Source organism: Telopea speciosissima, chromosome 10 (genome assembly GCF_018873765.1).
Source record: "Telopea speciosissima isolate NSW1024214 ecotype Mountain lineage chromosome 10, Tspe_v1, whole genome shotgun sequence".
NCBI lineage: Eukaryota > Viridiplantae > Streptophyta > Magnoliopsida > Proteales > Proteaceae > Telopea > Telopea speciosissima.
In genome coordinates this window covers 1,183,966-1,196,546 of record NC_057925.1, presented here as the reverse complement: position 1 = coordinate 1,196,546, position 12,581 = coordinate 1,183,966, and the positions used below count along the sequence as shown (strand labels likewise).

The following is a 12,581-nucleotide window of genomic DNA, read 5'->3' as shown; positions in this document are numbered from 1 at the left end:
ACTAAACCCAAAAGCTACCTTTCCTTTTCAAAAAGAGTTGGAATCCAATTTGGTTTATATAAACAGAAAGAGAAGAAGATGCAGTAATAGTCTTCTTGCACTGCCTAACTCCATTGAAGAACAGTCCAATTGTCAACAATGGAGCAATCCTTACTAACCCACTGCATGGGCTAGTCTCCTTTGGTCCACTTTAACCCAACGATGTGGGGTTGAATTGCTTTAGTTTTCATACCTAACATGCTTTGAGCTAGACAGCTCAGTTTGTTCTGCCCATACTTGGCACAAGTCACCCCACCAAGGAAAAAAAATTGAGAACCCAATAGTGATCTCCAAAAAGGGCAAAGGTGATTAGGGCTAAGGAGAAAGAGGGGGTGGGGGGTTGGGGGAAAAAATAAATATTAAATGAAAAAAGGTGAATATGGGGTATCTCCATACTTTTTATTTTATTTTATAGGAATACATATAGATATTGTCACAAATATGAGTGGAGACTTTTCCTCCCTTTAGTACCCGGCCATGATTGTGATATCCAAGAATTTCCATTATTCCTTATAAATAATTAATGTAGTCCACCACCATTCTATATATCTTTTGTAAATGTACTCTCAAAGGTATCTATACCCCCCTAAAAGTAAAGTAATCCATTAGTAACTCAAATAGAACCACCTCCACCTCCATTCATATAGTCAATGGTGTCCTTTATATACTTGGGGGCATATTAGTGGCCCCCATACTAAAGGCACCCCTTAAAATGTATGTATGTATAATATGGCTAATCATTAATCAACCAAGAAAAATCAAGGCTGCGTTTGGTATGCATTCTTTGATTGGATTCTGGGTCTAAAATGCACCCTAATTTAGAATATCAACACATTTTGGAATTATAATGTATGCATCTAAATATATCTTGACAAGGGTATATTTTCAACTGAAGAACATTAGATGCTTTAATGTCAATGGTTTTGTTCCTGTTAAATCACGTGCAATGTCGAGCTTTGAAAGTAAACATAGATAAGAAAATGACTGACATGGATCTAGGCGGAGAACGATTGATATATGGCTTTGGTAAAGATGCATTAGTTTTGTTCATTATGTAACTTACTTATCAACCTAATTGATAAGGGAAAAAAAACACTCATCAACCTTAAATCACGGAGGTTCTACATAAGGCCCTTCTTCTAAGTCAAATTTGGTTTTTTTCTTTCTTATTACTCAACAGCATCATTTATAAATGTAGAAAAAAATATATATATAAAAAGGGAAAGGGTTTTTTGGTTTGATAGATCATGGTACTTTATGAACATGGAAGGGATAAAAAGAATTCTTAAGAGGATATTTCGTTTACTTCGTCCAATAGGAGGAGATTAATTCCATTTCCGTAGCCAAATGCTCTAGACCACAATGTCCCATCTTTGATTGATCATACATAGAGCTTTTCTTCCAAAAAAATAAGCCAAGACATAATAATGAGTATGAAATGTGGGTAAGTCTACAAAGAAAGTGTCTATCTTGTATGGAGAAATCTGAGTGAGGAGTTGGATTGTCCAACATTGGTCCTTCATTGTTTATTTGGCATCAGAGTAAGATCCAATTCAGCACATTGACACTGAAACCGACCATGGAATCAGGGTAGTTGAATGTCCACCATAGCAACCTGCATCAGTGCCCAATGCCCAGTGGGGTGTCACGGGCTGGAAGATGCGTTTGGGTGACTCTTTTGGGTCCTGTACTCCTGTGTGGGTCTGTTGTGGTCCCAGAGTACGTAAGTGGGGTGTATGTGTGGTGTGTGTGAGAGAGAGAGAGAGAGAGAGAGGGGAAAAGGGGGTTATCGTGATTACTCATTACTCAATGTGATTGATGATCTCATTTGGGATTTGGCAGAAGATAAAGTAAATGGATGATTTATTATGAAGATGATAGCCAATGAGTTCAGGTCATGAACATCACTACAGTGGCTGCAAAGGAATCCAAAGCATCTTTATTTCAATCCTGAATCAGAGATTCAGTTTAGGCTTCCCGTGAGAAGAAGCCTTTAATATAGTGTCAGGGAAAATTTTAGGGAGTACAGTGTTTATTGAACCATGAGAAGCAGTTAATACAAATTCTCTATCAGAAAATCCTAAAAAAGAGAAGTGTTCCTAATGGGAAAAAGGACTCGGAGCATAGCTCTTGCGCTTAGGAATAAGATGGGATAAAATGATAGCCTTGCTCCCATGAAAGACGAAATCTCAGCTCCTATTGATGTTTCTCGATGCGTTCCCACTAGTGGCATACCCATGGCTGAGATTTGAGTGCAACTGAGCTAAGTCTAAAGGTTCCTTAATTGAGAGTTAGGACTACTTCCTCTATCCATTGTGAACTTGGCTATTAATTTGGTTCAGCAATTTGATATTGTGGTGCTGTGTTGGGAGTTATGGAGTCTGTCGATTTGTTTTTGTACTTAGCTAGTATCTTTGTAAATTACCTTTGTAACTTAATGAGATGTCTCCATTTAATACTTAAAAGGTTTTGGGTTGGAATCTCTATTATGGTATCATAGCTAACGGAAGGACTTGCTCATATATCAATTTATAAATAATGAACTCGGACCATGTCCTTGTACAAGTACCGTCCAAGGCTGTCCAGGGCCACTCACGTAAAATCCACTGTGGTACTTCTACAAGGACACAGGGATCCGATCTCTAAATAATTGGGTTCATTTTTAATAGTAGGTCCTAGATCTGAAAACTGAATGATCCAGTGACCAAAACCTTAAAATCGGACCAATCAAATCGACTGGAATTGGGATCAGTCACGATCGATTTTTATATGATTTCAATGTGATTTGAGCTTGATCAAACATGTCATGCTTAGCTTAATTTCTAGGATCATCCAAATAAACATCAGGAACAGACCCAAGTAGTGGTGCTGGTGGGGGCCGGAGGATGGGCAGCCCTGCATCTATCATTTAAGTGCTTTCTTTAATAATGGTAGCAACTGGTGGAACAAATATCACTTGGCTCCAACCATGGTACGTACACCTCCTTGCAGGCATTGTCGGATCAAAATCTACCTCTATTTCCCAGGATTTGCAGATAGTTTTAAAATCTTGGACCAAAACCCATTTTGTTTACCGTCCTTGACTTCTTAGACGTTTTTGTGATTATCTTTCAGGCATCTTTTCTCAATAATACCCCTTCTTGCATATCAAATTTTCAATTGAATGCCATGAGGTCAAAACCTACGGTTAAATCCCTACCCTTCTCTCCCCGGCTCCCTCCCGCCCTTCTCTCTCTTGCCCATTCTGTGTGTGTAGGGATTGATTCCTGAGTTTTGAAACTAACGTTTTTGGATTTTGAACAGTTCAAAAACTAGAACACAGTCAGAACTCACAAGCAATCGTAAGTAGTCTGCAATCGTTAACGATCAGTCTTGCCTCCCACCTGAGCTTATATTCTGCCGCAGCTCTAGTAGTCTGGTGTGGGCCGTGTGGCCGTGTTTGAGAGAGAGAGAGAGAGAGAGAGAGGGTGGATTGGGAAAGATGGTGTTCGCCGAGTACGGTGTTATGTGTTTAATGGGGCTCATTGTAGTGTATGGATGCTAGATTGGCCAGCCTAGTATGGGATATGTTAAAAACTTGGAGCAGAGTGGAGCCGCTTGAAAATGCCTACTTACCACCAGAGTCATAGCTGTCCTAGAAGGTCTTGGACGGTATTTATACTAGGACATGTTCAGGTCTTGCATTCGATTGTCTCAAGGCCATTGAAGTCAGAGAACCCAGCGTCAGTAATAACTTATTTATCTCTCTCTCTCTCTTTCTCTTCTTTGAGCTTACGCGTTGATTTCTTCGAGTTCTCAGTGAAAGAAACAAAGATATGAGAGGGAAAAAGAAACGAGGGGGACTATTCTATCATTTCAAGGAGTCCATCTCCCGCATACTACTACCCTGCCTTTTGCTCAATCAGTTTGGTTGGGTTGTAGTCTCTCCTACAAAGTTCCAGAAGACATGGAGGTCACCCTTCATGATTGGATCAACGATTGGAGTTTTTTCAACTCAAGCAGTAAAACTATGAGTAAGAAGCTGATGTCGCATTGCTCTTTTAAATGTTGGTATCTTTGGTTGGCACGCAACGATTTTATATTTGGGCGTCGTCAATGGTCACCACTTGAAGTTATTATTTCGTCTAAGAGACATTTCCATGAATTTTATCAAGCGAACCACCCTCTTTACAATTTGGTTTCTGGAAATAACAACTGAGTTGGTGTCTTTCCTCATAATCTATGGGTTTCCCCCTCCTTTAGGTTCCTTCAAGATCAACTGTGATGCTAGTATATCTTCAAACTCGAGGAATGGGGGTCTGAGATTTATTTGTCGCAATCATCAAGGAATGCCCCACTTTGCAGTCTCGATTCCCAAGTACTTTCACTACTCCCACGATGGGAGAGGCCATGGTAATTCACAATGCTTTATTGGAAGCCCTCTCTGAGGATCTCAGACACCTAGTAATTGAAACAAATAATATTTGCGTTGTGTCTTTTCTGCAACAAGGAATCAACGGTGCACTGCTTCCAATCACGCCTATTTTGGAAGATATTCTCCATATCCAGTCTTACATTGAGTATTGTAACTTTCAGTTTCTTTCAAAGTTTAACAACATAATTGACTCCTTGGCAAGGAGGGCATGTCTGTAACATGTAGGACAGTTTGGCCTTTATCCGATCCATGGACCCAACTACAACCTTTCTCTGATGGATCCAAACTTGCCTACAGCATGGAAGTTTCTGATCCAAATCACAGGCGCTCCTCAAGTCAAATCAGCAATAGTCGCGACCCTGCACTATCAGATTTGTTACCGCCTGCAGAATCATGCTTTTGATCTCAACACTGGTCATACTTCAAATGATTCAACCCTCTTTCTTCATATTGGTTCAGACCAGACCCCCACGGTCACCCATGTTCCCCGGCAACTTAGCCGAGCAGATATCTTCAAATTGGTCCCAGATTCTTGGGTTTCAGCCTATGAATCGACACATGAAGTTCAACCCACACCGCCTTTAGTAGCCACTGATCCAACTTATAAGGGGCTTGGAGATGGCAGAACAGAGATCACTTTCCCCAAACCAACTAATATGGGTCCTCTCTTTGCATCTTCAGTTTCCCAGCTTGACCCCAGATTGGATGCTCCGATTACGTCCTTTGATGCTCAAGGCAACCCGGTCTACAGATTTCAAAGCCCCACCAGCCATAAGTATTTTGATGTCTGTGATTGCCCAGACTGCCTTGATGATTCAGACGACGCTCCTCCAGTCTCCCCCAGAAGACAACGTCGGAAGCAACGATCCAAAGATCCGCTTTGGATACGCTATCAGTAGGGATGCCCCAACGTCGGTCCTTTTGGCGACGACCCTGGCAAATACCAATTCATTGTGGAATACGGAAACAACAAACCTTGTCCTTTGGGTTGCTGTTCATCCACTCCTGCTCCACCATGTTTTCCATTAACTGGTAGTGGAAGCAGCTCTAGCATCAGCAAAAACTTCCTAGGTGCAACTGACTATGAAGATCAAGATAGACGTCTGCACAAATGGAAGGTTACACCTCCCAATCAAGTCCAACTTGATAGAACTCTTTCTCTCTGTTAGCAAAAACGTGTTTTAAACACGGTTGCCGTTTGTTACCGTTTAAAACGTGTTTTCCCGTATGCTTCTCAACAATACGGGAAAAAATGCATACGGCTACATAATCTGTTTTAAACACGTTTTAAACGCCTGTATTAAACAAATATCCATTTTTTAAGGGTAAAATAGGTATTTGAGTTTTTAATCTTATTCATTAAGAAAATCCACAAAATCCGTGTAAAGAGTAAACCCTATTCTTCTCTTTTCTGTTTCTATTCCACTCCCTTTCCCTTTGCCGTTTCAACTTTCAACCAGAACCCGTTAGAGCTTGTGACGCTTGGCTTGCTCTTGCACACCTTAAGCTATATGTTTTGCAGTTTGCTATTTTACTTCACTGTTCGTTTGCCTTCATTAGGGACCTCTTGGACAAGCCTTGTCTTCTTCCTAAAAGGTATGTGTAAATCTGCCCCATTAAAAAAAAACTCTATTATCATAATACTCCATGTCCCTTGGCCCTATTTGAGTTTTATTGTAAAGCTCCATAAAAAAACTACTTAAACTCTTCTTCCCTTGTCGTATTGTGTGTGTGAATGTCCCATTTGAGTTTCATTATAAAGCTCCATTAAAAAACTACTTAAACTCTTCTTCCCTTGTTGTATTGTGTGTGTGAATGTGATATAAGGAACCGTAAACGCATCTGTGAAATATTGTAGCGATGATGAAAATAGTATTAAAAATAGATGAAGCAGTAATTTTCACTTTTTACTATAAAAAAAAAAAAGCAAACGCATTTGTGCAATCATTCTTCTATCTATATTCCCCTCTCTCTCTTTCGACATTTTGGATGATATATGTGAAGTTTGGATTTTGGACATGTTATGTTGTTATGATTTATGAATTTGGAACTGATATTGGATTATCTATTTTGGATCATATTAGATGATATATCTAAAAACTTATAATGGATTGTGAAATACATATGCATTAATGTTGGAAGTTAGTGTTTTTTAACCATTAGGTGCAAGTATTCAAGTAATATCTCTCAATTTATATTAGTATACAGCCATTTTTTTTGTCCCGTTTGTTGGAAAATTATACATTTAAAATCCGTACCGTCCGTTTGCCCTTTTTCATTTTTTTTTACCGTTTGATTGACCGTACCATTCGTCGTTTAATTCCGTCTAAAATGCGTACCGTAATACCCCGTTTTATTGCCGTTCCCGTATTTACTATGTTCTTTCTGGTAACACCACAGTGGAAGCCCAACTCAATTGGCAGGCCGAAAATGCTATTGTGCAAAACCAATATCTTTAGAAGATCGTGTCTTATCAGGAACACACCACTCTTCATCTCAGCCAATAAGAGATCGATGTCCATTATCTCAAGGAACGCATCGAAACTCTGCACAGAGAGCTCATGCACATAGCAACAACAGTCAAAGATGTTGCTTATGCCTCTTCTCTCATCTCTACCCGAGAACGAGAAAAACAAAGGCTCGAAGATCAACTCAGCTGGATCCAAGCTCCAATACAGCCTCCTCCCTCTCCAAGGGTTTATCCAGATTTTCCTTCCCCACCAGCAGTGGAATGTGATGCGTCTTCGACACACCATAGTTTTCCTATTGACCTTTTCAAAGAACTGCAAGACCTACGCCAAAGCCAAAGTAGACTTGGCGGCAGGAAATCTCCAAAACCACCACCTAGCTCCAGTCCTATCCCACTTAAACCCCCAACCGAAGAACCCTTATTCTACCAACCAAATCCTCACAGGTTTACCCTACCTACTTTCCTACCAGTCCACTCCAGAGCCCCGGCCTTTGTGCCTTATGTACCTCCACAGAGACCTCCATCCACTAAACCTGCTTGTTCACCACTAATTCCTGCTACAAACCCTAATTCCCTTTCCAACTTCCTCAAACAATTATACATGGAATCCTTCTCTCCTCCCAAACCATCTCCATCCCCTGTGTCCTTTGTAGCCTCTGACACTACTTCATGGTCCTCTGAGCCCCCTTTGATTTTCATGGCAGAGAGAGATAAGCAACCAGCAGAAGAGCCTACTGGCGCCACAGAAGTTCTTTCTGAAGAAGAAGAACATACTGGTGAAAATCAGCAACTTGTACCACCAGTACCAGATTTCCAGCAATTCAGCAATCAAGACCCTAAGCAGCTCTTTACTTTTGCTGGTATTCCATTTCACAAGTGGCCTAATAAAATCTTAGAATTCCATGCATGGCTCACAGCTGAATGAATTACTCCAAGCTGGCATGACACCAAGAGCAGCTATTACCAAGTTCTTAGCCAGCACCCATGGCACTCTTAGAGAATGGTATATGGCATTAGGCCCATACAGGCAAATGCAATGGGTCCAACTAAGCATTGATGACTTTGTTCTCCAGATGTACAATGAGTTCATTGGTCCTTTGGAGAATAACCGCCTCACAGCCCGTGAAGAATACTTCCAGATGAAATGTTGTTCTTTCTAGAAAGCTAAACTTGAACGCCACTTCCATCGCATGATGGATCTCTTCTACATCCATGGCGGAATGGATGATGTGAATATGAAATAGGTTTTTCTCAATTCCTTCCCAGAACCTTTGGGAAATGATGCTGTCAAACATCTGGCTACTCAAGGTCTTCAGCTTAGCCAAGTGACTCTTGATCGCCTTTACCAAAAGATTCAGACAGCACTTCAGCGTCTTTGCAATCGGCCACAATTCTTCAAGACATAGGAACAGACTACTGGTCGTCTACAGGACGTCTGCAACACTTCCCATCTCAAGATTAAATACAAGGACCAGAATTGCCATTGTCCTACCAAGAAAAAGCACATCATTCTCGTCTATGATTCCAGATCATATTCACACAGACAGCACAAGCACAAGGCTTCTTCCTGCCCTCGGTGTACAGGCAATCCCAAGAAATATAAGTACTTAAAGCAAAAGAAGTTTTGACGAAAAACTTCTGATACATGCTACTCTTGTGGAAAGAAAGGTCACTTTGCAAAAAATTATCCCGACAAGCAGAAACGGACTAAACTTAGGCATATGCTTACTCCTCATGATACTGCAGATGATCCTGATGCTGATATCGAATCGTTATATTCCATCGACGATAAGTTCTCAGCAGATCTTCTATTTGCAATTGAAGCTTTTGACTCAGACATTGAGTTTGATTCGTACACTGAGTCCGATGGATTAGAACCCGTCTACCCTCTCTATTCACCACCTCCACCCCTATACCCATCATCACCAAAACTTACACTTCCACGAGCCCCACTTTCAATCTACCCCACTACATGGGACCCCCCATTTAAGATTATTGGTTACTTTGACACAGGTGCCACTATGACCATACTGGCTCCCCATGTTTTAGTCCCCTGTTGTTGGAAACCTCATAAGCAGTTTTTCACTGCGGCAGATGGAAAAACCTTTTCCGTTGATTTGATATCCAAAGAACCTGTGAAATTCAAGATTTTTCCCTTGCTCACAGTCAGCCATAGAGTTCTAGGATCCTCCTTACCTGGTCGTGATGCCCTTATTGGTTTCGACCTCCTAACCAGATTCCCAGGTCTTTAATGGAGTTTCCATGGTCTCACTTATAAAAAGCAAATTTTACCATGGACTACTAGTCCTATTCTTCTTTCCCTCACAGCCCCTCTTGATGACATCAAACAAAAGCTCATCTCTCAATGTTGTGTAGATTCTCATACAGATTTCCTCACAAAATGCAATCATCCTCTTTGAAAAAACTCAAAGTACTTCATCAGATTTCCCTTCAAGAAGAATGAGGATGCCAACCCTACCAAGGCTAGTCATTCTGGCATGAATCCTACCCACTTGGCCTTAGCCCAGGAAGAAGTTTCACTCCTTAAGGAACAAGGTCTTCTTGAACCCACCTCATCTGCATGGGTGTGCGAAGCTTTTTATGTCAACAAGCGCGTAGAACAAACACGTGGCAAGCTTCGACTGGTTATTAACTATCAACCCCTCAATGTTTTCCTAGCAGATGACAAATTCCCTTTGCCTACCAGACCAGCTCTCATGCTCCAACTCTCGAGGCAACCATCTTCAGTAAATTTGATCTCAAAGCTGGATTTTGGCAACTTGGAATCCACCCAGATGATAGGCATAAGACAGGCTTTTGCATCTGTGGATCTCACTTCCAGTGGACCGTTATGCCCTTTGGTCTCAAGGTCTCACCTTCTTTGTTCCAAAAAGCCATGATGAACATCTATGCTCCCATCCATCTATAGATTCTCATCTACATTGATGATATTCTATTGTTCTCAAAGGATGTTGCTGATCACCAGAAACTGCTATCCAGATTCCTTGATATCACTATGCAATATGGTATCATGCTCTCTTCCAAGAAAATGGAAATTGAAGTCCCCACAGTAGATTTTCTGGGTGTCACAATTCATAATGGTCAATATCAGCTCCAACCTCACATTGGCAAGTCTCTTCTCCAATTTTCTGATGGCCCTCTTAATACTACTCAGCTCCAACAGTTTCTCGGCATTGTGAACTACATGGCAGAATTCATCCCTCATCAGACAACTCATACAGGACCACTGTACAAGCTCCTGCGGAAGAATCCTCCACCATGGATATAAGTTCATACTAAGGCACTTCAAGCTCTTAAGAAGATTGCTGCCACCCTGCCCACTCTCCACATCCCTACTCATGGTACTTGCATCCTTCAAACTGATGTTAGTGATGAACAATGGGCAGCTATTCTTTTAGAAGAAGTCAATGGTCAAAGAAAGATTTATGGATATCGGAGTGCATAATTCAAGCCATTTGAACAGCACTATCACTCTACCTTCAAAGAAATTTTGGCAGTTAGAAGAGGAATTGAAAATTTTCAATTCTACCTCATTGGCCACACTTTCCAGGTTGAGATGGATATGTCAGTCTTTCCAAAGATGTTACAGTTTAGACAGAAAATTCGCCCGAAACCACAACTTCTCCGATGAGCTCGATGGTTCTCCCAATGGTCTTTCACAGTTAAGCACATCAAAGGCAAAGATAATGTGCTAGCAGACTTTTTATCCCGGTCCAAAATACCAACCTTACCAGCCATTCCTATCCTCTGTATGCCCCTCTGGCCCGCAGACCCCGGACCATCCCAGCCTCCACCAGACCCCGGACCATCCCAGCCACCGCCCCCAGATGACCTAGATGATCTTACTTCTCTGCTCCCTTCCCTTCCCCCTGAAATTTACTGTGATATTTCAGGACGAACCATGGTCTCTTACAGTACCCAAACTTACCAAGACATGCTCAAAGTTCTAACCGCTTGTCATGGACTCCAGTATGATTGGCAAACCTGCCATCCAGATTATCCCTTCATTATTTTCTTTTCCATGACTTACTACTATAACTTTTCCAAAGAACATGTAGTCTTCTTTTGGCATCTCCTTGTTGTCCATAAGATTGCTATGTGCTTTTCCACCCATGCCCTTCTCCATTACCTCAGGCAAACCACAGTTATCTATCCACTCCCTTCTAGATCCTAATCCCATAGGTTTATTCGACCAAATGTTCCTTCCCACTTTGCCAGATTCCTCCAACTATTTGCCTCCATTCCCCACTGGATTAGTACTCTCTCAGCCTTTCCCTCAGAACAGTACTACGTTACTATCATCTTTCATCGACCTGTTACCCATATCCACCCTACCCTGGTCACACCTCCCTTACCTCACCACTTGGTCATTTATGACCCTACCTACTCTATCCAGAGCACTGGAACTGTTGACGTTTGGGAACATCGAGATGATAATGAAGAGTCACGAAGCACTTGGCTAGCATTCATGCGCACTATGTGCCAAGAGAACGATGTGGACCCCTCCATGATACCGGATGTCCCCATCAACACCACATACTCAGCATGGGATGTCAATCATTCACGGCTCTACCATCCTGTCATCCGACGCATCATGCAGGCCCACCCCGAGCACGAGGTGGATAATTATCTACTTTTGACTCCTGGCTCATCCGGATACGACACTGACTAAGGAGCTGTCCTTCGCAATCTCCGCTTGCTTTCGGCGATAGTGCCACTTTTACTTTATGCTTTTGTTTGTGTCGACAATAATGCTAGTTTGAATTTGCATTTCATGTGTGTTTTGTAAGCATTTACATTTCATGAGTGTTTATTTGGTTTGTAATTTGTATTTGCATTGGTTTTCGGAGTGTATAAATACTCTTTCAGATGTAAGTTGAAAAAACAGAATTGAATGAATTGAAAGGGTTCATCTTCTGGCTTCATCTTCTCTTCTTCTCTCTTCACTTCTCAAACTTGGTATCAGTTTGGTTTCCATGAGCTCCACACATTCTTCTAAATAAATCTACATTTTACCAAAATTTTTTTTTGTAGAAAACCAAGAACATCTTAAAAATTGTTCACCTCTTTGCACTCTTGCACCACCAGGATTTTAAGAATCAGGAATCGGATATGAGGGATCTAGATTTCCACAGATCTGACACGGTCACTTCACAACCAAAAGACCTAGAAATTCCCTGTTTTTGGATATTAGGATCGAATTCAGGCATCACCAATGACCTATTCCCTTGTTTTAAAACCTTGCTCCCAGCAGAAAAATCCTGAAAATTTGGCTTCTCAGTAATAATCAGCTTAGAATCAAGAATATAAAAAACAAAAAATTACTCAAATCAGTGGGTTTCAAGAGTTTTGAACCGAAAACTTCTGTAGTTCTTGCTACAGAAGATAAGTTTCATTGATTTTTTTGCCATTTTATCGACAGGAGAATAAAAAATGGCCAAAGAAATGAAGATCCAATGCATTCATAGGTGTAACAAAAGAGAGCTTCTAGAGTCAGCCACAATCAAGATCGGGACCAGCCAATTTCAACTCAAATTCGAACAAGCTGATTCACCAGATTTGAATTCAAGCTTGAAACCATACACTTGATGGATTAGATGTTCTCCACAAATCTGTCCCCTCCCCACCCCCACCAAA

General features: G+C 41.2%; 2 protein-coding genes across 2 annotated transcripts; both read left to right on the top strand.

The window, feature by feature from the left end:
- The first annotated feature begins 4,728 nt into the window (after positions 1-4,728).
- LOC122642204 lies at positions 4,729-5,352 on the top strand. Its single transcript, XM_043835632.1, has one exon. It carries the CDS (start codon positions 4,729-4,731, stop codon positions 5,350-5,352), a length of 624 nt encoding a protein of 207 aa, XP_043691567.1.
- A 1,662-nt stretch (positions 5,353-7,014) lies between these two features.
- LOC122642203 (extensin-like) lies at positions 7,015-7,848 on the top strand. The gene has a single exon (XM_043835631.1). It carries the CDS (start codon positions 7,015-7,017, stop codon positions 7,846-7,848), a length of 834 nt encoding a protein of 277 aa, XP_043691566.1.
- Positions 7,849-12,581: the final 4,733 nt, after the last annotated feature.

Excerpts from the sequence above, each read along its gene's own strand:
- LOC122642203 (XM_043835631.1), top strand. The coding sequence starts at position 7,015 with ATGCACATAGCAACAACAGTCAAAGATGTTGCTTATGCCTCTTCTCTC.
- LOC122642204 (XM_043835632.1), top strand. The coding sequence starts at position 4,729 with ATGGATCCAAACTTGCCTACAGCATGGAAGTTTCTGATCCAAATCACA.